Raw genomic sequence first — 26,710 nt, forward strand, 5'->3', positions numbered from 1 at the left:
TATTGATGATATGATTGTCAAGTCTAAACTTCAGAAAGATCATCTGTCGGACCTCCGAGAAACTTTCGCCACACTCAGGCGGCACCATGTCATGCTCAATCCCAAGAAATGTGTCTTTGGAGTTGAGTCTGGGAAATTTCTCGGATTTCTTATCAATCGGAGAGGAATAGAGGCGAACCTTGAGAAGGTGCAGGCGGTCATTGACATGTAGTCGCCTCGTACCATCCGAGAGGTTCAGAAGTTAACAGGTTGTCTGGCGGCCTTGGGAAGATTTCTAAGCCGATCAGGCGACAAATGCCTATACTTTTTCCAGGCAATTAAGAAAAAGGCAAGGTTTGAATGGGGGCCGGATGCTGAGGCGGCCTTCCAGAAATTGAAAGTTCACTTGCATTCCTTGCCGAGGCTGGTCAGCCCTTTGCCCAAAGAAGTACTCTACATGTACCTGGCCGTCTCTGATCATGCGTTAAGCGCTGTTCTCCTTGCTGAAAGAGACGGCTGTCAGCTCCCGGTCTATTTTGTCAGTCACGTACTGAAAAATGCCGAGTTGAGGTATCCCTTAGTGGAGAAATTTGGTCTTGCACTCTTCATGGCTGTTAAAAAATTGAAGCCCTACTTTTTGGCACATGCAGTCGTTGTGTATACAGACCAACCTATCAAGCGGCCACTGACCATCATGGAGTCGTCAGGCCGAATGATCAGATGGGCCATAGAAATACAGAGCCTCGAAGTTACTTTCGAGCCTAGAAAAGCAGTGAAGGGGCAAGCCTTTGCTGACTTTATTGTTGAGATGACTCGTCCTCCTGACTCTCAAGTTCCAGACCAAGTCTGGAAGGTATATGTGGATGGAAGCTCTACTTCAAATGGTTGTGGAGCAGGCGTCATATGTCAGTCGCCAGAGGGCGACAGGTACAAGTATGCTCTCCGCTTCAGTTTTCAGGCCTCAAACAATGAGGCAGAATATGAAGCTTTACTAGACGGAATCCGCATGTGCAAGGCGGTAGGAGCAAGAAAAATAGACGCCTGTTCCGATTCACAATTGATAGTGAGTCAGTACAATGGCGAATACGAAGCAACCCATCCGGCCATGATCAAGTATTTACAGGCGGTCCGACAAGCAGTCGGCTCCCTTGAGGATTTCCATCTGACCCAAGTGCCGAGATCAGAAAACAACCAGGCGGATGCACTTTCAAAATTAGCATCATCCGCCTCCTGTGATACTCCTCGAACTGTTTTTTGGGAAGTAATGGAGAGGAGAAGCATTGAGGAAGAACCTATTGGAATCTTAGACCGAAGCTCAACCTGGATGGATCCAATCAGGGCATATCTGACAAACGGTACCCTGCCGGATGATCATCAACAGGCGGCAGCACTGAAAAAACGATCAACCAGTTTTGAAATAATAAAGGGAGAACTTCACAAAAGGGGGTACCTTCAACCCTTCTTAAAGTGTGTTACTCCAGAAAAGGGACGAGAGATTCTAGACGATCTTCACTCTGGTTACTGTGCTTCCCATATAGGCGGTAGGACGCTTGCTCAACGGGCAAGGCGGCAGGGCTACTTTTGGCCAACTTTAGAAGCAGATGCAATGGAGATGGTGAAAAAATGTGACAAGTGCCAAAGGTTTGGCAAGCTAATTCACCGTCCGGCTACTGACCTCACTACCATTCATAGCCCACTACCGTTTGCTAAGTGGGGCATGGATATTTTGGGTCCATATACGCCTGCTACAGGCGGAAGGAGGTACATACTTGTTGCCGTCGACTACTTCACTAAATGGGTAGAGGCGGAGGCTGTAAAGGGAATCAAGACGAAGGATGTAATTTCATTCATTTGGAAAAATGTCATCACTCGGTTCGGGGCTCCCATGTCTATGGTTTTTGATAATGGTCCCCAATTTGAGACGCCTGTTCTCAAAAGCTGGTTGGGTGACCAAGGAATTGCACACTACTTTGCATCTGTCGGCCGTCCACAAGCAAACGGCTAGGTAGAAGCCTTTAATAAAATCATCTCAGACGGTCTTGTTTCGGGGTCTTCTGATGTCCTGCGGGAGAGTTACAATTCCGAGACTGGAACCGGACGCCTGTACCTGCAAAATAACGGAGACTCCTGAGAGCTCCGCCTCCAACGGTCAAGTTAGTACCTGATTAAGGAGTAATTAATGCGGAAATTAAAGTAATAAGGTCTCTCTAGGTGAGAGTGTTTAATGTTGGTAATCTGCTTTGTTAGCGAGATCAGCCGGTAATTAGTGTGTTCCGTAATGTTTCTGTTCTGTTCTTCAGGTGAGATTAATTGCTTGATCCCCTTTAATGAGGATTAATTAAGTATTTATAGTCTTGAGAAGCGTGCCACTCTCTAGGTTTAGGGTAAACCTAGGGCTGACCGGGCCTCTAAACAGGATTGGGCCTTGTTGGCCGGTTTTCCCATTTGGCATGGGTGGACACGTGGCGTGTCTCAATTGGTCCGTAGAGGACGTATCTGTGATTGACACGTGGCAGGCTCCTATTGGCCTACGTGAAGGACACGTGGCGGAACCTGGTTGGTCCACTTGTCAGACGGTGATTGGTGGATAAAAATCCCCTAATCATTTGCCCCTCACAGGTGGCACGTGACTGGTCACGTGTCACCTGTGACAGGTGCCGCACGGTGACAGGCGACGGCCTGCTACAGGTGTCACCTTGCAAATGGCCGAGAGATTTTCCCGCCCAAATTTTGAATTTGGAAGCGACCCTTCGCCTTCTCACTTTGCCTATATAAGGAAGTGCTGAATTCGGTCATTTTCACATTTGAGAACTTTGCGAGAACATTCGGACCCCTTAACTTGCTCTGACATTTCGGACCTTTTCTGCCTACCGCCTGTTCTGACAAGCCGACTGCACCGGATTTCCAGAACTTCATCAACCGTCACTCGTTCAGGTAACTCAGTTCTCTTACTCTTAATTTTCTTTTTATTTTTTGAAATGGCACCACGGAAGCACACGACACGACCTAAGTCAGTGATCAGCCGGTCACCGGGGACGGCTGAATCTAGGACTAGGAGTGCCGCCTGCCCTTTTCTGGACCCATCTTTGCCCTTTATACAAAGTCCGACTGTATCTGTGTCTATGCAGAACGTGATGGCCAGAACAAAAAAGACTGCTATGATCTCAAACTCGGACGGCTCCTCCCAAAGGGTGCTCATTAGTGAAACATCTGACCAGGCGCCAGATGTAGAAGTGAAACGAGGCGGCTGCCAAGCCGACAGTTCTGAGGGAGGGGTCAAGGTAGTCCCTTCCCATTTCACCGTTGATATGTCTACTTTTCCTCCTGCTCCTTCTAAGGGAGAGGAGGCGGGCCCCTCTGGGAGAGGGGAGGAGTCGTCCTCTTCGGACTCGTCAGAGGACGAGTCCGAGTCCAGCTCTTCTGGCCACGCTTCTCCAGGCTCAGAAGAAAGACACAGCCGCCTACAAGAGGCGAGGCTTTCTCATGCAGTTGAGAAGGGGGACAATTGGGCGGAGCCGTCCGCCTCTTACAGAGAGGAAAACACCCCCTACTACTGCACGGTACCCCGGGGCCGGATCGCAGCCATGCAAGACAAAGTGGAGAGCTTTATAGCTAACCACAGAATGGGCCCCGAATTTTTACTGTTCGTGCCGGATCCAGAAGACACTGTCGTCTGGCCGGCTGGTACCAGCTATGATGACGGCTGCTTTGGCTGCTATGTGGCGGCCATCAAAGCTGGACTGCGCTTCCCATTACATCCGGCTGTTCAGCGGATTTTAGATGGGTATGATTTGGGGTTATGGCAGTTAGCCCCCAACTCTTGGGTAAACGTACTCGGCTATGTGGCCGGGTGCGAAATGTACGGGGTGGAGCCAAGCTTTGAGGCTTTCGCCCACATGAACTATCTCAGCCGGACCCCTAAGTCGGGAGGTACCGGCTGGTATCAATTAACAAGCCATAGGGGTTACCTCATGACGAGAGGTAAGGCGAACAAATGGAAGGATTGGCGGAACACCTTCCTTATCATCGAGGGTTCAGACACGGAGCTGAACCAACGCTTTAACAAGTGGAATAGGGATCCGCCTCTTCTCGCAGGCGGCCGCAGCATGCCACCTGTTCCCCCAAAGGCTAAAAAAGAGATCCTAGACAAAGGACTCTTCAAAGTAGAGACTAGGGTGAACTCTACTTCAGGGGTACGAGAGCAAGTACCCCTAAACTGCGTCCCGAGCTTCAAGTGGCTCTATGACGAGTACTTTTTGGCCGCCTGTGGCCTCAGCAGTCGGTGCTCTAGAGGTAGCCGGCCTGACAAATACTCTGTTTTTTCACGCCTTGTTTACTTGGGATCTTTACTAACTTTGCTGTTTATTTTTTTTGCAGCTGACGCCATGAGTAAAATAACAGCATCCAAGACTGCGGCGGCCATGTTGCGGGCCTCTCTCATGCAACAGTCTTGTACCGACTCCCCCAACAAGGGGGCACCCTTGGTAGGCTTCGAAACTCTTCCTCTTTTAGGAGTTGTCTTATGCATATACTAACTCTTTATTTTTTTTTTATTATTTTTTTTTTTCAGTCAGGCACTCCAAGAGCTTCTTCCTCGCAACAGCCGGACCCCAAGGCCCGGAGGACGACTGTTGCAAGCTCTCCTGGGTCTTCCAGGAAAACAGTGGCGGCTGAGAAGCAGCCGGCCACTTCTTCTAAAACCCCGGCGGGGCCGCCTAGAAGTATGGACAATTACTTGTAAAAACTTTTACACTTGCTTCCTTCTTGACTAGGTCTAACTTGCTTTTTTACGCTTGATGCAGCCGGCCCTCAGGGGCTTGACTTGGTAGAGGTAGCCAAGTCCATGATCAAAGTAGTTCCTCCATCTGAAAGGGAGGCGGTCAGGGGTGCCGGCACCCTTGACCTTGATGGGATTGCAGGGGTCCTTGCTGAGGTATACTTTTTGAGTATTTGAATTCCAGGACGCCTGTTATCTTTTTTTTTTGGAAACTGACGCCTGTTTTTTTTTTTTTTATACTTAGGCCCTGCTCCGAGTTAACAGCCTTCGCAAGCCGCTTGATCGGAAAAAACAAAGAGGTAAAGGCTGCAAAAGCTATGGCCGCCTCTAACTGTGATAAGGCAATGTTTCAAATTGCCCAAAATGAAGTACTGACCATTGATATTCTTTATTATCAGGCGCAGGCTACCGCCGCTGTTCGGGCTCAGTTAGAGGCGGCCCAGAAGAAGAATGACGAGCTGGAGGCGACCATCACAAATCTTAAGGCCGAGCTGAAACCTCTTCGCCAAAAAATGTACTCTTACAAAGCCATGGAGAAATCCTTGGCCAGCGTAAAAGAACGCCTGGTGAGCCAAGAGAAGAGTCTTACCCAAGAGCTCTCGGAAAAGGCCGAGCAAGAGAAGAAAGAGCTCGTCCGGGAGATGATGGAAGACTCCGCTCAAATCCAGCGCATGAGCTGGGGCCGCCTGTTCCCCAATGCCGACTTTGCCTCTTGGGAAAGAACGTACCGCCAGTGTTTAGAAACATATAATCAAGAGATCCTGGCGGCTGCTGAAGAAGAGGCGTTAGGAGATGCGTTGGAGGAGGAGGAGGAGCCGGTTGTGGCGCTTGTGCCACTTGGGGGTGAGGCATCAAAAAAGGATGCAGCTGATGCCGAGTCCAGCAAGAAGAGTGCTGACCAGGCGGCAGCTGCTAATACTGAACTGCCCCCTTCTTAAGCTTAATGTATTTTTTCCACGGCCTGCGTGCCGTTTGCTTTGTATTTACCCGGCCAGGGGGCCGGGGCTTTGAATATTTTGCTGGTCTTTAATGACCGGCTTATTTTTAATGAGTTTTTGTTTTGCTTCAAATTTGTCTAAGTATTCCATATCTAATATCCCATTGTTCACTAGACCGACTGTTGTACATGGCCGAACGTTGCAGACAGGTACAAATAGTTAGTACGCCGCCTATGCCCTTGGACGACTGGTTGTCTGTTTCCAGGATAGACGATCAGTCGGCCATTTATTCAATCGGTATTCGAACTATTTTGTCTGGATCCTTTTTAGGCAGGCGTGCCTGTCTTTTTGTAATTTTAACCAAGTAGGAAAGTGGTCTGACCAAGTAAATAGAGTATTACCTAGTCGCCAAGGAATTAAGTGGTAGAGATAACAAGCGGCGGGTACCGGTTGTTTCCCTTTATTGCCAATGTTGGCTTTTAACTCATAATTTGTTAACCTAGCAAGAGTAGTGGTTGAGAGTCCCTGTTTGTTAAAAACAGGCTGACGACTCATACCTTTTAGGCTCCATACTAAGTTTGAGTGACTGTTAAGTTAACATAGGAGTTACTTAGTCTTCGTCACAATCTAGATTGAGTAGTAGAGGTACCAGGCCGGCTGATCCTCTTGATTTGCCAATGTTGGCTATTAACTCAATAGGTTACCTAGTAGGAATAGGGGTTTGAGTGCCCTTGTTTGTTAAAAACAAGCGGACGACTCAAACCTTTTAGGTTCCATACCAAATTTGAGGGAGTGACTATGAGTTAACGTTGGAGTTACTCAGTCGCCGTCACTTTTGCTTGAGAAGTAGAGGTACCAGGCGGCGTAGGCCGGCTAGACCCCTTGATTCGCCAATGTTTGTTGGCTATTAACTCAATAGGTACCCCCTGCATTTATCCCAAGTAATACAGGCGGTCATCTGACTCAGATGTCAACTGCTACCACTGGTTTGGTTAGTGATAGGGTTATCCTTGTCTCAAAAACGGCTACGTGGTTGCCCTTGGGGACAGTCGTATAGGTGCCGTGTAATTAGTTTATAGAACAATGTTCCACCCAAAAGGGAGCTGCTCTCTGCGACGAATTTCATCCGGAGGGATGCCGTTGGACGCCTGCTATGATGTTGGGACAGGTCGTATTAGTTTTGTAGATTTGATCATATGGCTTGGCGCCTGGTCTGATCATTCAGCCGGTGGCCTTGGTAAGTTCTTGGTGAACGTAGGTGCTAAGTAAAAGAAGGGTAGCCGCCTGTTAGGCACAGGGTCGGCCAGGCCCTAATCTTTTTAGCTAAGTATTGTGAGTAAAATACTCAATGGAGAGTAGCCGACTGTAAAGGTACAGACGGCATGCCCCTCGTAATACAAAATTGAATAGTAAGTGCAAACTTTATTAAGTAGCTCTTTACTTTACATCATTCAGAAGAAATATTTTTTAAGATTATCTACATTCCAAGTTCGAGGCAACGGTTGTCCGTCTGGTGTTTCCAGACGGTAGGTACCGTCCCTGACTTCCTCATAGATTCGGTAGGGTCCTTCCCAGTTGGGAGTTAGTTTGCCAGACTCATTAGCCCTACCAACTGCTTCCATTTTTCTAAGTACAAAGTCCCCTACTTTGAGTGGACGCCTGTGTACTTTTTTGTTGTATGATCTAGTCATTCTCAGGCGATAGATCTCATGGCGCAAAACAGCATTGCCCCTCTTTTCAGGAAGTGAGTCTAATGCCAGGCGCATGGCTTCCCAGTTTGCCTCTTCGTCATATAGCATTACTCGAAGAGTCGGCTCGTAGTGTTCTATTGGAAGAACAGCTTCCGCACCATAAGTTAGGAGGAATGGAGTTTCTCCAGTCGCCCCTTTTTCAGTCGTCCTAATGGCCCAGAGAACATGTGGTAGTTCATCCGCCCATAGGCCGCCTGCTCGTTCAATCTTTTTCTTGAGACCGTCTGAGATGATTTTATTAAAGGCTTCTACCTGGCCGTTTGCTTGTGGACGACCGAAAGATGCAAAGTAGTGTGCAATTCCTTGGTCACCCAACCAGCTTTTGAGAACAGGCGTCTCAAATTGGGGACCATTATCAAAAACCATAGACATGGGAACCCCGAACCGAGTGATGACATTTTTCCAAATGAATGAAATTACATCCTTCGTCTTGATTCCCTTTACCGCCTCCGCCTCTACCCATTTAGTGAAGTAGTCAACGGCAACAAGTATGTACCTTCTGCCGCCTGTAGCAGGCGTATATGGACCCAGAATGTCCATGCCCCACTTAGCAAACGGTAGTGGGCTGTGAATGGTAGTGAGGTCAGTAGCCGGACGGTGAATTAGTTTGCCAAACCTTTGGCACTTGTCACATTTTTTCACCATCTCCATTGCATCTGCTTCCAAAGTAGGCCAAAAGTAGCCCTGCCGCCTTGCCCTTTGAGCAAGCATCCTACCACCTATATGAGAAGCACAGTAACCAGAGTGAAGATCATCTAGTATCTCTCGTCCCTTTTCTGGAGTAACACACTTTAAGAAGGGTTGAAGGTACCCCCTCTTGTGAAGTTCTCCCTTAATCATTTCAAAACAGGTGGCTCGTTTTTTCAGTGCTGCCGCCTGTTGAGTATCATCCGGCAGTGTACCGTTTGTCAGATATGCCCTGATTGAATCCATCCAGGTTGAGCTTCTGTCTAGGATTCTAATAGGGCTTTCCTCGATGCTTCTCTTCTCCATTACTTTCCAAAAAACAGTTCGAGGAGTATCAGAGGAGGCGGATGATGCTAATTTTGACAGTGCATCTGCCTGGTTGTTTTCTGATCTCGGCACTTGGATCAGATGGAAATCCTCAAGGGAGCCGACTGCTTGTCGGACCGCCTGTAAATACTTGATCATGGCCGGATGGGTTGCTTCATATTCGCCATTGTACTGACTCACTATCAATTGTGAATCGGAACAGGCGTCTATTTTTCTTGCCCCTGCCGCCTTGCACATGCGGATCCCGGCTAGTAAAGCTTCATATTCTGCCTCATTGTTTGAAGCCTGAAAACTGAAGCGTAGAGCATACTCGAACCTGTCGCCCTCTGGAGACTGACATACGACGCCTGCTCCACAACCATTTGAAGTAGAGCTTCCGTCCACATATACCTTCCATACTTGGTCTGGAACTTGAGAGTCAGGAGGACGAGTCATCTCTACAATAAAGTCAGCAAAGGCTTGCCCCTTTACTGCTTTTCTAGGCTCGAAAGTAACTTCGAGGCTCTGTATTTCTATGGCCCATTTGATCATTCGGCCTGACGACTCCATGATGGTCAGCGACCGCTTGACAGGTTGGTCTGTATACACGACGACTGTATGTGCCAAAAAGTAGGGCTTCAATTTTTTAACAGCCATGAAGAGTGCAAGACCAAATTTCTCCACTAGGGGATACCTCAACTCGGCATTTTTCAGTACGTGACTGACAAAGTAGACCGGGAGCTGACAGTCGTCCCTTTCAGCAAGGAGAACAGCGCTTAACGCATGATCAGAGACGACCAGGTACATGTAGAGAACCTCTTTGGGCAAAGGGTTGACCAGCCTCGGCAAGGAATGCAAGTGAACTTTTAATTTCTGGAAGGCGGCCTCAGCATCCGGCCCCCATTCAAACCTTGCCTTTTTCTTAATTGCCTGGAAAAAGTATAGGCATTTGTCGCCTGATCGGCTTAGAAATCTTCCCATGGCCGCCAGACAACCCGTTAACTTCTGAACCTCTCGGATGGTACGAGGCGACTGCATGTCAATGACCGCCTGCACCTTCTCAGGGTTCGCTTCTATTCCTCTCTGATTGATAAGGAATCCGAGAAATTTCCCAGACTCAACTCCAAATACACATTTCTTGGGATTTAGCATGACATGGTGCCGCCTGAGTGTGGCGAAAGTTTCTCGGAGATCTGACAGATGATCTTTCTGAAGTTTAGTCTTGACAATCATATCATCAATATATGCCTCGACGTTTCTCCCAATCTGATCAAAGAACACTATGTTTATCATTCGTTGGAAGGTAGCCGGGGCATTCTTAAGACCAAACGGCATGACCGTGTAACAGTATAACCCCTGATCAGTGACGAAGGCCGTCTTCTCCTGATCTTTCTTCCATAAGGGAATTTGATGGAAACCAGAGTAGGCGTCCATAAAGCTCATCAAAGCATGGCCGGCTGTTGAGTCGACTAGGTTATCAATTTTAGGCAGAGGGTAACTGTCTTTGGGGCACGCCTTGTTTAAGTCTGTGTAGTCTACACACATTCGCCAGGTGCCATTCGGCTTTTTAACAAGCACCACATTTGCAACCCAGTCTGGGAAGTAACATTGCCGAATGAACCCTGCATCAAGTAATTTTTTAACTTCGGCGGCTGCCGCCTGACTTCTTTCTTCGCCATGGTTCCGCTTCTTTTGCCGTACCGGCTTCTTTTTCGGATCCACAGCGAGTTTATGTACCGCCAGATCAGGACTAATGCCTGGCATTTCATGGACTTCAAATGCAAAGATGTCCTTGTATTCTTTCAATAGGTTGTGAAAGTCGTCACCAAGGTTTCTCAGAGCAGCCGTCCCAACTTTGACTGTTCGGTCAGGACGTGAGTCGTCTAAGGTCAGGTCCGCATGCTCACCAGCCGGCTGAGGGCGGAACTCATCCAGCCGCTCCTCTGCCAATGATTGCTATTTTCTCGCTTTTCTTGCGGACTCTGTCTGGGACGTCTTTCTCTTTTTGCCGCCTGCTTCCTGAACAGGCGCATTCTCCTTGACATTGTCAAGGTCTGTTTTTTCTCCACTTGACCCAGTGGCCATAACAGTGGGCTTGACATCCGAGAGATAGCACTCTCGGGCCATCCTCTGATCTCCCCTTAGGGAGCCGACTGTTCCATTATCCCTCTCAAACTTGAGCAACATAAGAGACGGGATTATAACAGCCTTGGAATTATTCAGGGTTGGTCGACCCAGAATCATGTTGTAGGCCGAGAGTTCCTCTACTACTAGGAACCGGACTACCATGTGTCGTCCTTCCCCTTTTTTTCCCAGGCGAATGGGTAAATCTACTCGTTCCAGTGGGTGGACTCCTCCTCCTCCAAACCCTATTAAAGGGTGGGAGGCTGGATGTATGCAGTCCGTCTGATATTTCAGTTTCGAAAGACATTTGCTGCTGATGAGATCTGAGGAGCTCCCGGTATCTATGAGGATTCGGCCAACTCTCTGGTTGGCCACTTTACATTCAATAACGAGAGGGTCGTCATGCGGCCCCCTTACCCCTCCTAGATCCTCTTCAGTGATGACAATCTCAGGAAATGTATATTTGGACGGCCGTTCTTGGTGAACGGAATTTACATCTAACCGCCTTATATTATCTTTGTTGCCCCTAATAGTGGGGCCGCCTCCTGAGAAGCCGCCTGCAATGGTGTAGACGACTGCATCATCTGTATCGGAGCTGTCGGCCTGTTGATTCTTTTTGGCCGACAGCTTTCTTGAGGAAGTGTTCCTCGTAGATTTTTTGACATAAGTGTCAAGATCACCTTGCTCAGCCAGGCGGTCTAGGTACCGCATGAGACTGATGCAGTCATTGGTGTGATGACCAACGTCATCATGATAAGCACAGATTTTATCTTGGTTCCGGTTGTTTGCAGAACCCTTCATGGGGACCGGCTTCTCAATTGAGATCCGTCCCTTTATTTCTTTTAGGATAAACTGGTTATCCTTTTTAAACGCATACTTTGGGGAGTATGGTTTGAATTCTTTTTTCTTTTTCTGGGCCGGCTGTTTAGAGGAATCAGCTGCCCATACCTCTTTTCTTTTCTCATCTTTGTTTGACGACTGTTTCTGTCGTCCTTCTCTTTTGTCGAACCTTTTCCCATCCGACTGTTTTATCGTACACAGATCAGTCGCCTGTATATAGGCTTCTGCTTCAATCAAGGCCTCTTGAAGAGTCGCCACCCTTTTTCGAACCAAATCAAATTTGAAGGTAGACCCGTCTTTGAGACCTCTAAAAAAGTCGGTATAAGCTACCTCATCCGGTAACCCTTGAATCTGTATTCTCATCAGGTTGAACCGCCTGATGTAAGAACGAAGCCCCTCCTTCTCGCCCTGCTGAATTGTTCCCAAATCAAGGGTCGTTTTCTTCGCAGGGATGTTCATGGCGAAGTTGGAGGCAAATAAGTAAGCAAGCGTCCTGAAGCTATTTACACAACCAGTCGGCAGGTTGCCGAACCATTGCTGCGCGATTCCTTTGAGAGTCGCTGGGAAACACTTGCACCAAGTGGGATCATCCAACCCTTGAAGGTACATCAGGTTGGTGAATGCCATCAGATGGTCTTCTGGGTTAGTAGTGCCGTCATAGGCGCCTACTAGTATATTTTTCACTTTGGCCGGCTGAGCGGCTTCAGTAATTTCCTTGGAGAAGGCCGACGGCTGTTCTCCAAGTCTTAGCAACCGTAGCTGCCAGTCCATAGGTTGGACGTTTTTTGCTGCAGGTCCACCAAATGGAGGTGGCTGCATAAAATACTGTTGTTGCGGCACAAATGGTAAGTTTGGTACCGCCTGGGCACTATGAAAGCCGGACTGACGGGAGGTGCCGCCTGACTGACTCTCATGGTACGACTGAGTATGCCTCATCGAGGCATTTCGCAAACTGTCTTGAAAGTCTGAAGTAGAAGCCGACTCTGACAATCGGTCACTCTTCTTCTGCTCTAGCAGTAGCCGAGCATCTGTGAATGTTTGCTTTGACCCGTCCGCCTGAATATGACGAACCGGTTTCCTATTTCCTGTAGGATAACGGAATTTTGTGAAATCAAGGGCAGGTGGCTCCCGCTTCCTAGATTTAGGATGAGGAGTCGCCTCTCGCCCTTGAACTGGCTTCCTCTTCAGTGAAGTGGAGGGTTTCTTGGCCGACTGCTCCTTGACTGAAGCAGGCGGCTTCTTGTTGATCAACTCTTGAATCTCTCCCTTGAAGTCCCTCATGAAGGTCATGAGTTCGTTCCTTGTGATGGGAGCAGACCCATCAGTCGGCTGTTGTCGAGCAGGCGGTGCGCCTGCTGGCTCGCTTCCTGTTTGAAGATGCTCCCGTTCCCTCCTTTCGGTATGACGGGTACGTCGGGCCCTTAGGGTCCCGTCTGGAGCTGTATGAGTTTCAACTTCAAATTCACTTTCGGTGTCATGGTCCGACTGAACTTGAGGGTCGTTTAGGGGACGCCTCTCTTCAGGAGTCGGTACAGACTTGGATGCCATCTCTGAAGTACTCTCCCCACAGACGGCGCCAAATGTTTCGGGGTCTTCTGATGTCCTGCGGGAGAGTTACAATTCCGAGACTGGAACCGGACGCCTGTACCTGCAAAATAACGGAGACTCCTGAGAGCTCCGCCTCCAACGGTCAAGTTAGTACCTGATTAAGGAGTAATTAATGCGGAAATTAAAGTAATAAGGTCTCTCTAGGTGAGAGTGTTTAATGTTGGTAATCTGCTTTGTTAGCGAGATCAGCCGGTAATTAGTGTGTTCCGTAATGTTTCTGTTCTGTTCTTCAGGTGAGATTAATTGCTTGATCCCCTTTAATGAGGATTAATTAAGTATTTATAGTCTTGAGAAGCGTGCCACTCTCTAGGTTTAGGGTAAACCTAGGGCTGACCGGGCCTCTAAACAGGATTGGGCCTTGTTGGCCGGTTTTCCCATTTGGCATGGGTGGACACGTGGCGTGTCTCAATTGGTCTGTAGAGGACGTATCTGTGATTGACACGGGGCAGGCTCCTATTGGCTTACGTGAAGGACACGTGGCGGAACCTGGTTGGTCCACTTGTCAGACGGTGATTGGTGGATAAAAATCCCCTAATCAGGTCTCAAGAAAAAGATTGAACGAGCAGGCGGCCTGTGGGCGGATGAATTACCACATGTTCTCTGGGCCATTAGGACGACTGAAAAAGGGGCGACTGGAGAAACTCCATTCCTCCTAACATATGGTGCGGAAGCTGTTCTTCCAATAGAACACTACGAGCCGACTCTTCGAGTAATGCTATATGACGAAGAGGCAAACTGGGAAGCCATGCGCCTGGCATTAGACTCACTTCCTTAAAGGAGGGGCAATGCTGTCTTGCGCCATGAAATTTACCGCCTGAGAATGACTAGATCATACAACAAAAAAGTACACAGGCGTCCACTCAAAGTGGGGGGCTTTGTACTTAGAAAAATGGAAGCAGTTGGTAGGGCTAATGAGTCTGGCAAACTAACTCCCAACTGGGAAGGACCCTACCGAATCTTTGAAGAGGTCAGGGATACCTACCGTCTGGGAACACCAGACGGACAACCGTTGCCTCGAACTTGGAATGTAAATAGTCAAGGGCTACTTAATAAAAGTTTGCATACTTAATATTCAATTTTGTACTAAGAGAGGCACGCCTACTAACAAACAGTCGGCTACTCTCCATAGTTTTTATTCTTACTTAAGAGGGTCATGCCGCCTATACATTTACAGTCGGCTACTCTCCATTGAGTATTTTACTCTATCTTCAGAGGGGCATGCCGTTTGTACCTTTACAGTCGGCTACTCTCCATTGAGTATTTTATTCTATCAGAGGGGCATGCCGTCTGTACCTTTACAGTCGGCTACTCTCCATTGAGTATTTTACTCTATCATCAGAGGGGCATGCCGTCTGTACCTTTACAGTCGGCTACTCTCCATTGAGTATTTTACTCTATCATCAGAGGGGCATGCCGTCTGTACCTTTACAGTCGGCTACTCTCCATTGAGTATTTTACTCTATCATCAGAGGGGCATGCCGTCTGTACCTTTACAGTCGGCTACTCTCCATTGAGTATTTTACTCTATCTTCAGAGGGGCATGCCGTCTGTACCTTTATAGTCGGCTACTCTCCATTGAGTATTTTACTATATCTTTAGAGGGGCATGCCGCCTGTACCTTTATAGTCGGCTACTCTCCATTGAATATTTTACTCTATCACCATAGGGGCATGCCGTCTGGACATATAGTCGGCTACTCTCCATAGAAGAGGGCCGACTGGTTCCAAACACACAGCCACCCCCCTTATACTTAACTAAAAATGATCAGGGCCTGGCCGACCCTGTGCCTAAACAGGCGGCTACCCTCCTTTTACTTAGCACCTACGTTCACCAAGAACTAACCAAGGCCACAAGCCGAATGATCAGACCAGGCGCCAAGCCAACTGATCCAATCTTCAAAACTAATACGACCTGTCCCAACATCATAGCAGGCGTCCGGCGGCATCCCTCCGGATGAAATTCGTCGCAGAGAGCAGCTCCCTTTTGGGTGGAACATTGCTCTATAAACTAATTACACGGCACCTATACGACTGCCCCCAAGGGCAACCACGTAGCCGTTTTTGAGACAAGGATAACTCTATCACTAACCAAACCAGTGGTAGCAGTTGACATCTGAGTCAGATGACCGCCTGTATTACTTGGGATAAATGCAGGGGGTACCTCTTGAGTTAATAGCCAACAAACATTGGCGAATCAAAAGGTTCAGCCGGCCTCCGCCGCCTGGTACCTTTACTACTCAAGCAGGAGTGACGGCGACTGAGTAACTCCAAAGTTAACTTAGTCACTCTCTCAAACTTAGTATGGAGCCTAAAAGGTATGAGTCGTCCGCCTGTTTTTAGCAAACAGGGGCTCTCAACCACTACTCCTGCTAGGTTAACAACCTATGAGTTAAAAGCCAACAAACATTGGCGAATGAAGGGGAACAACCGGTACCAACCGCTTGATACCTCTACTACTCAGTTACTTGGCGACTAGGTAACAACCATGTTTACTTGGTCAAACCACTTTCCTACTTGGTTAATTTTACAAATGACAGGACCGCTTGCCTAAAGGGGATCCAGTCTTTAAAATGGTTCGAATACCGATTGGATAAATAGCCGACTGATCGTCTAGCCTGGAAACAGACAACCAGTCGTCCAGGGGCATAGGCGGCGTGACTAACTATCCGTACCTATCTGCAACTATCGGCCATGTAAAACAGTCGGTATAGTGTACAACTGGATATCAGAATATTCAATACTTGAACAAATTTGAAGCAAAACAAAAAAATTCATTAAAAAGAAGCCGGTCATTAAAGACCGGCAAAATATTCAGAGCCCCGGCCCCCTGGCCGGGTAAATACAAACAAACGGCACGCAGGCCATGGAAAGAAGACATAAAGCTTAAGAAGGGGGCAGATCTTCAATATTAGCAGCTGCCGCCTGGTCAGCACTCTTCTTGCTGGACTCGGCTTCAGCTGCATCCTTTGATGCATTACCCCCAAGCGGCACAAGCGCCACTACCGGATGTTTCTCCTCCAACGCATCCTCCAACGCCTCTTCCTCAGCAGCCGCCAGGATCTCTTGATTATATCTATCAGAACACTGGCGGTACGTTTTTTCCCATGAGGCAAAGTCGGCATTGGGGAAGAGGCGGCCCCAAGTCATGCGCTGGATTTGAGCAGAGTCTTCCATCATCTCCCGGACCAGCTCTTTCTTTTCTTACTCGGCCTTTTCCGAGAGCTCCTGAGTAAGACTCTTCTCCTGGGTCACCAGGCGTACCTTTACGCTCGCCAAGGATTTCTCCAAGGTTTCGTATGAGGACATCTTTTGGCGAAGAGGTCTCAGCTCGGCCTTGAGGTTGTTGATGGTCGCCTCCAGCTCGCTATTCCTCTTCTAGGCCGCCTCTAACTGAGCCTGGATAGCGGCGGTAGCCTGCGCCTGATAATAAAGAATATCAATGGTCAGAACTTCATTTTGGGCAATTTGAAACATTGCCTTATCACAGTCAGAGGCGGCCATAGCTTTTGTAGCCTTTACCTCTTTGTTCTTCCGGTCAAGCGGCTTGCGAAGGTCGTTCACTCGGAGCAGGGCCTAAGTAAAAAGGGGGAACAGGCGTCAGTTTCCAAACAAAAAGAAAACAGGCGTCCTGGAATTCAAATACTCAAAAATATGCTAAGTATACCTCAGCAAGGACCCCTGCAATCCCGTCTAGGTCAAGGGTGCCGACACCCCTGACCGCCTCCCTTTCAGCTGGAGGAACGGCCTTGATCATAGACTTGGCCACCTCGACCAAGTCAGGCTCCTGAAGGCCGGCTGCATCAAGCATAAACAAACGGATTAGACCTAGTAAAGAAGGGAGCAAGTCTAAAATTTACAAGGATAATTTCATACTTCTAGGTGGCCCAGCTGGAGTTTTAGAAGAAGTGGCCGGCTGTTTCTCAACCGCCTCATGTTTCCTGGCAGAACCAGGAGAGCTCGCAACAGTCGTCCTCCGGGCCTTGGGGTCCGGCTGTTGGGAAGAAGAAGCTCTTGGAGTGCCCGTCTAAAAAAGAAGAAAAGAGTCAGTATATGCATAACCACAACTCCAAAAAGAGGGTGAAAGGTTCGAAGCCCACCAAGGGTGCCCCCTTGTTGGGGGAGTCGGTTGAAGACTGTTGCATGATGGAGGCCCGCAACATGGTCGCCGCAGTCTTGGAGGCGGTAATTTTGCTCATGGTGTCCGCTGCAAAAACAAATAGCAAAGTTAATAAAAGTCATAACAAGAAATGCATGGAACAACAGAGTATTCGACAGGCCGGCTACCTCTTGAGCACCGACTGCTGAGGCCACAGGCGGCCAAAAAGTACTCGTCGTAGAGCCATTTGAAGCTCGGGACGCAGTGCAGGGGTACTTGCTCTCGTACCCCTGAAGTAGAGTTCACCCTCGACTCTAATTTGAAGAGTCCTTTATCTAGGATCTCTTTCTTAGCCTTGGGGGGAACAGGCGGCATGCTGCGGCCGCCTGCAAGAAGGGGCGGATTCCTGTTCCACCTGTTGAAGCGCTTGTTCAGCTCTGTGTCTGAACTCTCAATGATAAGGAAGGTGCACCGCCAGTCCTTCCATTTGTTTTCTTTACCTCTCGTCATGAGGTAGCCCCTGTGGCTCGTCAATTGATACCAGCCGGTACCGCCTGCCTTAGGGGTCCGGCTGAGGTAGTTCATGTGGGCGAAAGCCTCGAAGTTCGGCTCCACCCCGTGCAGTTCGCACCCGGCCACATAGCCGAGTACGTTAACCCAGGAGTTCGGGGCTAACTGCCATAACCCCAAATCATACCCATCCAAGATCCGCTGAACAGCCGGATGTAGTGGGAAGCGCAGCCCAGCCTTGATGGCCGCCTCGTAGCAGCCAAAGCAGCCGTCATCATAACTGGAACCAGCCAGCCATACGACTGTGTCTTCTGGATCCGGCACGAACACTAAAAAGCCGGGGCCCATTGTGTGGTTTGCGATAAAGCTCTCCACTTTCTCTTGCATGGCCGTGATCCGGCCCCGAGGTACCGTACAGTAGTAGGGGGTATTTTGCTCTCGGTGAGAGGCGGATGGCTCCGCCCAATCGTCCCCCTTCTCAACTGCGTGAGAAAGCCTCGCCTCTTGTAGGCGACTGTTTTTCTCTTCTGTGTCCAGGGAAGCATGGCCAGAAGAGCTAGATTCGGAATCGTCCTCTGACGAGTCCGAAGAGGACGACTCTTCCCCTCTCCCGGAGGGGCCCGCCTCCTCTCCTTTAAAAGGAGCAGGAGAGAATGTAGAATTGTCAACTGTAAAATGGGAAGGGGTCACTTTGACTCCTCCCTCAGAATTGCCGGCTTTCAAGCCGCTTTGTTTCACTTCCACATCTGGCGCCTGGTCAGATGTTTCACTAATCGGCACCCTGTGGGAGGAGCCGTCTGAGTTTGAGATCCTGGCGGTCTTTTTTGTTCTGGCCATCATGCTCTGCATAGACACAGATACAGTCGGACTTTGTATAAAGGGAAAAGATGGGTCCAGAAAAGGGCAGGCGGCACTCCTAGTCCTAGATTCAGCCGTCCCCGGTGACCGGCTGATCACTAACCTAGGTCGTGTCGTGTGCTTCCGTGATGCCATTTCAAAAAAGAATAAAGTAGAGAAAATTAAGAGTAAGAGGACCGACGGTTACCTGAACGAGTGACGATTGATGAAGTTTTGAAAATCCTTTGCAGTCGGCTTGTCAGAGCAGGCGGTAGGCAGAAAGGGTCCAAAATGTCAGAGCAAGTTCAGGGGTCCGAATGTTCACTCACAAAGTTTTCAAGTGTAAAAATGACCGAAGTCAACACCCCTTTATATAGGCGAAGTGAGAAGGCGAAGGGTCACTTCAAGAATTCAAAATTTTGGCGGGAGAATCTCTCGGCCTCTCGCCGAGTGACACCTGTAGCAGGCCGCCGCCTGTTACAGGGCGATACCTGTCACAGGTAACACGTGACCAGTCACGTGCCACCTGCGAGGGGCAAATGATTAGGGGATTTTTCCCACCAATCACCATCTGACAAGTGGACCAATCAGGTTCCGCCATGTGTCCGTCACATGGGCCAATAGGAGCCTGCCACGTGTCAATCAATGATCCGTCCACTATGGACCAATTACGACACGACACGTGTCCTTCCCATGACACCTGGGATATCCGGCCACCTAGGCCCAACTTCCGAGGGAAGCCCAATCAGCCCAAGGTTAACCTAAACCTAGATTGGCACGTTTCCCAAGGTTATAAATACCTCCCTTAATCCTCATTAAGAGGGGGGACATGCTAAAAAACGCAGATTACACACATTAAACACTCTCACCTAGAGAGACCCAATCACTTTAATTTCCGCATTAATTACTCCTTAATCAAGTACTAACTTGACCGTCGGAGGCGGAGCTCCCACCACCAGGAGTCTCCGTTGTTTTGCAGGTACAGGCGTCCGGTTCCAGTCTCGGAATTGTAACTCTCCCGCAGGACATCAGAAAACCCCGAAACACTTGTTAAGCTATAACAACCTCTTAAATCAAAGTGCCTAAGACTTGTCAATTTATCCATGCCTGAAGGCAAACAACTCAACTCATGACAATAACTTATATTCAAGTACCTAAGATTAGTCAATTTATCCATGAGTTAACTTTTTACAAGTATTTAAATCCAAATGCCTAAGATTTATCAATTCCTTAAAATTTTTTGGCAACTCCCTCAATTTTCCACCGCAATGATTTAAATCTAATGTATGCAAGTTATGTAGTCTACTAATAGAATCAGATAGTCCCTCTAAATTATAATTAAAAGAAAGGTCAAGACACCTTAAATGCAGTAGCTTACCAATTGAATCAGGAAACTGTACTATACCTGCACCCCGCAAAACCAACACCCTTACACACATCCAACTGTCAATCTGTGCATTCACCGGATAACCTAATTTACCCCTTGATATAAACGAACGTATGTTAGTCTTCAATGAGTAATTTTGTGAAAAGGCACCACGACCAAAATACACATGACGAATTTTATCTCCCAATTTGGCTGTATTATAGCTTACTACACCTAATTCCTCCCTCGCTACTTCTAGAGCAACATCATGCATCAAGTCATGGATTTTCACGGACCCAATTTCACCATATCTATCCTTCTTTACATCTTGAAAGAAACATCTCCGTACCAAAATTAGAAAATGCTCTGCTGCCGCATCTTCTATGCTTTGATCTCTGTCTAGAGACACAATATATCCTTGTGCCATCCAAAGGCTAATCAACTCCTTCCTACTGAGCATAAAATCTTTGGGAAATAGTGCACAATAGCTAAAACAATTCTTCAAAGAGGGTTTAAGGTTGTAGTAGCTAAGCTTTAGTATAGACATAATTTCATTATCACCTTTTCCAATTCCAACAAACCCGCTGTGGTAAAATGTCTGCCACTTATTTACAGGCTGCCCAAATAGAAGGCTTCCTACCGCCTTTATAGCAAGTGGGATGTTGTAGCATTTTTTAACAATCTTCTTCCCGATTTCAACTAATTCAAGATGACTTGCGTGCTCGTGTTCCCCTTTATCAAATGCTATAGACTCGAACAAGAGCCACGAATTCTCTTCAGATAAACCTTGTAGCTTGTGCGTATGTTTTTCTCCAATAATCTTTGCAGTCATCTCCGAACGTGTAGTCACCACAATCCGACTACCCTCTTGACCTAGCGTTAAGAACCTGCAAAGATTACGCCATTTCTCACAATCTTCATTCCATACATCATCAAGAACAAGCAAGTACTTCTTTCCTCTTAATTGTTCTTGAAATTGCTTTTGCACCAACTCCATTGAGGAGGTATCGTCAGGCCTTTTACCAGAAAGTAATTCTAGAATTTTACAAAGAATCACTTTGACATCAAACTGCTCCCCATCTTGATCAGAGACACAAACCCACAACCTTAACTTGGGATCCGGAAACTCTGCTTCAACTTCATTATCGTTACACACAAGTTGGGCAAGAGCAGTTTTACCCAACCCTCCAACTCCCACAATAGTCACAAAGCGAAAACTTTCCTGAACATCATTGGGACCTAACAACATGTCAATGACAGCCTTTTTATCATCCTCTCTCCCAATGATATCCCCTGCATCCACATAGGAGCAAGTTTCCTCCCTTCTTCTACAAATAGGCTTATAGTCAACACTAAGCCCAAATTTGTGATGGTTACTAACAATACTATCCAACTGCAATTTAATTTTCTTAACCTGACTAGACATTCTATAAGCTTGACTTACCTCCTTACCAGAAAAAAAGCGGCGTACCTTTTTAAGGAATTTATCATCCTTGTTGCCATCAAGCAACTTGAGCTCAGCAAGGATGAAAAACTCATCGAACAGATCATCAGCATCATAAATAGCAGCCTTGAGATCCTCGATATAGCCTCGTGTTTCGTAGGGGAGCTTCCGCTTGGAGTCGGCATCAAGGAGGACGTTCTTGATGGTAGAGACGGTTTTGATGAGGTCTTGGAGTTGAGATTTGTAACCCCACATGTCACAAATCTCTTCGATGATTGCAGACCCGGTAACTTTAATGAGCCTTTCAGCAAGGACGATTCCGAGTTCGGCCATTGGGATTTGGGAATAGAATTTCAATGAGATGTGATGAGAATAGAATGGGGAGATGGGATGAAGAAGTAGATTTATTGTCGAAATGAGGCTCCACTTTTGAATAGAAATCAATACCTTCCAGTTGGTTTCCATGAAATAGAATAGAAATGGACAAGAAAAAGCAAAGTTATGCAACAGTTTAATAATCATGTTTTACATTGTACCAACATCTGCATGTTCAAACTACTTTTTAATTAAAGTCTACCTTCCCTCCGACAATCAAGCTTGATTTTCACAACTTTGAACTTGGAAATAGCAGCTTAATTATGTGCTTTGCATCTGGTCAATTGTTCAAGTTTCGGCTCCACGCCTTCGTTTTCTACGTACAGTACTACTCGTAGTAAACTACAACTTGACCAGCTTCTATTGCATTGCTAGTAGTACTTAGCTGTTTAAGTGAAATGGATGCTCTTAGCTCTCAACTTCAACACTTATTCTATCGGCTTCATTAACAAATTGTACGTTAAAACTATTTTTATCCTAAGCTAAGGAGATGATTTACTCACCTCAATATAATAGGATAGTCGTGGGAACTTGTTAGATCCGTCTTAGTTTTTAGTTTTCAAATATGCAGTTTTCATAATGTTTTGTTATGCATTACCAATAATTGAGATATTTATTTTACAATGTTATACAAAAAAAATTAAGTTAGTCGTACTTCAGTCATTTCACGATAGTTACATCACGTTCACCTCCCACATTTGCTAATGAACTCGATTAACTATTAATTAAATGTAATTATAAAAAAAATCAGAAGAAAAGTACCAGTATATATTTTTTTTAATAATCTACTACATTGATTAACCCAAAAACAATAATTAGATAATGATTTTTACTGTTACATATTATATTAGCCATGCCGTGGTCAAAGTTAATATGAGAAAATAATATAGAAAATACTAATAATACAATTATTATTGAGAAATTTAGAAAGTAATAACCAACAAGAAATAAAAGTTAAACTAAACCATATACTCTGTATTAAGAAATAAACAAAGTATTAAGAAAAAATATGCTAATAATCAGTGTACGCTTAGCATGAAAGTGAAGAGATTACTGCACATAAATTAAACGGGATCTTAAGAACTATAAATATGTTGTTGCAACCCCATTATAATTGAAGATAAAATAGGAGTATTAACTTTAAATAAAAGGTAGTAACAAATTTTATTGAACAAAGAACATCGAGTACAAATGAACAATACAAATTAAATACCCTAGGGAGGGATTTACCTTCTAGGAAGGGCCTTCCCAATACCTAGGGTCTAGAACTCTAGAACAACCATGTTTAACAAAATATAACAATTAAGCTAATAAAATCAAGTTAAGCAGACTGCTTGCTTTAAAATCATCGAATCAGCTGGTCTTCAAAACAAAATTATATATCCCTTTGTTATTTGAAAGTACCCCAATTAACACGTAATAACTTCGATCGACATAACGGACATGTTTCTTTTTTCTTATATATCCAACCAAGAAAGCAATTCTTGTGATATACATGAGAGCAAGGAAGCATCGCCACATTGTCCGACTTCCCAAACTCCTCTAAACATATTGAGCAATTCTCCTTAGCCCTTGAATATCCATCATAAAACCCTACTCCACTTGCTTCTAGACAAAATTCTATGTATGTCTTCCTTCGAACCTCAATAATCTCCTCATTGTCGGTATCATCCAAGTACATAGGCTCCTCTTCCTCCTCCTCGAGACCAGGAACCTCCACTTCTTCCATCTCCATCGGCTCATCATCATAGTCGTCGTACGCGTGATCATCCCCACCCTCCTCGTCATCCACATGGTACACTTCGGCCTTGACGTACATAACAAGTGACTTACGGCCAGAATCGCGAACATCATCGAGCATGATCTCACAACTTTGTACCACAACATCAACAATATAATCCCAAGCATTAATTTCAACATCATTATCCTTGAGGCAATTCATGACGGCATCTTGCCATTCCCAATAAGTGGACTCTCTCTTCAACTCTAAACTCACATGTATTGTTTTCACGTTCACGTCGTCGAGGCCGTCTTCTTGGTACGATAGGTGAACGGTAAAGAGATCATCAACCGGCTTCTGGTCATCATTACTAGTAGTATTGTTTGGCTCCATCACCCAACATGTAACTTCTACCCCTCGTATTGTTGATGATGTTAAACACTCCATGTTATGCAAAATCAAGGTTAAAGTATTTTGATACTTTGTGTTATTATTACTTCAACATTCATACATAATAATTATATGTATAGAAAATATGTAAGTGGGTGGCTTACTCACCAAGCTAGCACTTCATTACCCACGCGGATATGCCTGATTTTTATTTTTTGAAAAAAATAAATAAAAATATCTTAATTTTCTTATTGGAAAGAAGCACTGTGATTTTCTTGAATTAGTGTACTACAAATCTTCCAAGGATTCCAAGTTTGACTTATCTATTTTATTATTACAAATAAATTCAAAAAGTTGCCATAAAAGAATGAGAATAGATAAGGGATCGAGTGAATATTATTGAGGAAAATAAAATTTTAATTTTTATCCTGATTCTTTTTAATTTACTTGTACATCATACAAGTATATCAATATATCATTCTTTGTAATTTACATGTAATTTGCAAATTATACAGCATTTAGGCTTCTTAAATAAGACATGGCAGAAAGTTCACCTAGTTTTCACAATGAATTTCCAGAACTTATTTGCAATCGAACCAGCAACAATGACTGCAATCTCGTCAGTCAGGTTTGCAAGCAAGTTTTACCTGGATTTCTTTAGTCCAGTCTACATTAGGAAGCAAACGTAAACACAATCAAATAGCGTGGATATTAGCCTTCAATTTAGGAGTTTTTTTGAATATTTTTTGCCCAGCAATAAAAATTGCCGAAATGTTTACCACGGTCTCTAATACCCTCCGGAAGTCCAATTGGGTTGGTGGAACTATCCAATTTGCCTTTAAACGACCAATTTACCAGTTTAGAACTTGCGCTGATTTCATTAACTCAATTCTACGACAAACATTTATGACAACATATAATGATCATATATGGTTCCAAACGGCATTATATGACCCCGAGATGTATCCCCTATAATCTAAAGGCTTTTCGACACCGGGCCCCGAAGCCTTCAAAATTTTTCAAAAAGCTTGGATATTAATTAGCCTTCAATTTTGGAGTTTTTTTTACTTTTTTCGCTCGAAAATAAAAATTGTTGAAATGTTTACCATGGTCCCTAATACCCTCCGGAAGCCCAATTGGGTGGGTGGAATCATCCTATTTGCCTTTAATAAACGGCCAATTTCCCGGTTTACAACTTGCACCAATTTAATTAACTCAAACCTACTACAAACATTTATGACAACATATAATGATCATATATAGTTCCAAACGACATTATGTGACCCCGAAATTTATCCTATAAAATCTCAAAACTTTTCGACACCGGGTCTCGAAATATCCCAAATTTCTCAAAAAGCATAGATTTCAATTTTGGAATTATTTAACTTTTTTTCGCCCGGAAATAATAATTGCCGAAATGTTTGCAAGGGTCCCTAATACCCTTCGGGAGTCCAATTGGGTGGGTGGAACCATCCAATTTGCATTTAAACGACCAATTTACCGGTTTAAAACTAGCACCGATTTCATTAACTCAAGCCTACCACAAACATTTATTAAAATAAATAATGGTCATATATGGTTCCAAACGGCATTATAAGACCCCGAGATATATCCCCTAAAATTTCAAGACTTTTCGACATCGTGCCCCGAAATCTCAAAAATTTCTCAAAAAGTTTGGATATTAGCCTTCAATTTTTGAATTTTTTGACTTTTTTTTGCCTGGAAATAAAAATTGCCGGAATTTATACCATGGTCCTTTATATCTTTTGGGAGTACAATTGGGGGTAGGTGGAACCATACAATTTCCCTTTAAACAACCAGTATACCGAATTACAACGTGCACCGATTTCATTAATTCAAGCCTACTATGAACATTTATGACAACATATAATGATCATATATGGTTCTAAACGGAATTATATGATCCCGAGATTTATCCCATAAAATCTCAAGTCTTTTCAACATCGGGCCCCAAAACTTCAAAAATTTGCCAAAAAGCGTGGATATTAGCCTTCAACTTTGTAATTTTTTGACTTTTATTCACCCGGAAATAAAAATTGCCGAAATGTTTACCATGGTCCCTAATACCCTCCGAGAGTCCAATTGGGTGGGTGGAACCATCCAATTGCCTTTAAACGAACAATTTACCGGTTTACAACTTGCACCGATTTCATTAACTAAAGCCTACCACGAACATTTATCAGAACAAATAATGATCATATATGGTTCCAAATGGCATTATATAACCCTAAAATATATCCCCTAGAATTTCAATACTTTTCGACACCGGGTCCCAAAACCTCAAAATTTCTCAAAAAGTGTGGATATTAACCTTCAATTTTGGAATTTTTCGACCTGAAATAAAAATTGGCGAAAGGTTTTCCATGGTCCTTATTACCCTTCGGGGGTCCAATTGGGTGGGTAGAACCTTCCAATTTGCCTTTAAACGACCAATTTACCGGTTTACAACTAGCACCGATTTCATTAACTCAAACCTACCACGAACATTTATAACATATAATGATCATATATGATTCCAAACATCATTATATGACCCCGAGATGTATTCCCTAAAATCTCAAGGATTTTTGACACCGTGACCTGAAACCACCATAATTTCTCCAAAAGCGTGGACATTAGCCTTCAATTTTGGAAATTTTTTACTTTTTCTCGCCCGAAAAAAAAAATTGCCGAAATTTTACCATGCTCCTTAATACCTTCAGATAGTCCAATTGGGTGGGTGGAACCATCCAATTTGTTTTTTAAACAGCCAATTTAGCGGTTTAAAACTTGCACTGATTTCATTAACTCAAGTCTACCACGAATATTTATGACAAAAATAATGATCATATATGGTTCCACACGACATTATATGACCCAGAGATGTATTCCCTAAAATCTCAAGGCTTATCAACACCGTGCCTCGAAACCTCCAAAATTTCTCAAAAAGCGTGGATATAACC

General features: G+C 45.3%; 2 protein-coding genes across 2 annotated transcripts; both read right to left on the bottom strand.

Annotated features, from left to right (window-relative positions):
• Positions 1-19,621: 19,621 nt before the first annotated feature.
• LOC110737396 (putative disease resistance protein RGA1) lies at positions 19,622-21,595 on the bottom strand. The gene has a single exon (XM_021917755.1). The coding sequence runs from the start codon at positions 21,593-21,595 to the stop codon at positions 19,622-19,624; it is 1,974 nt and encodes a 657-aa protein (XP_021773447.1).
• A 1,412-nt stretch (positions 21,596-23,007) lies between these two features.
• On the bottom strand, positions 23,008-23,804 carry LOC110737404 (E3 ubiquitin ligase BIG BROTHER-related-like). Its single transcript, XM_021917767.1, has one exon. It carries the CDS (start codon positions 23,802-23,804, stop codon positions 23,028-23,030), a length of 777 nt encoding a protein of 258 aa, XP_021773459.1. The 3' UTR covers positions 23,008-23,027.
• Between the last annotated feature and the right edge of the window lie 2,906 nt (positions 23,805-26,710).

The sequence above is a fragment of the Chenopodium quinoa genome, unplaced genomic scaffold (genome assembly GCF_001683475.1).
Source record: "Chenopodium quinoa cultivar QQ74 unplaced genomic scaffold, ASM168347v1, whole genome shotgun sequence".
Lineage (NCBI taxonomy): Eukaryota > Viridiplantae > Streptophyta > Magnoliopsida > Caryophyllales > Amaranthaceae > Chenopodium > Chenopodium quinoa.

Bases quoted from the DNA above. Each gene is read 5' to 3' on its own strand.
- LOC110737396 (XM_021917755.1), bottom strand. From the start codon at position 21,595: ATGGCCGAACTCGGAATCGTCCTTGCTGAAAGGCTCATTAAAGTTACC.
- LOC110737404 (XM_021917767.1), bottom strand. From the start codon at position 23,804: ATGGAGTGTTTAACATCATCAACAATACGAGGGGTAGAAGTTACATGT.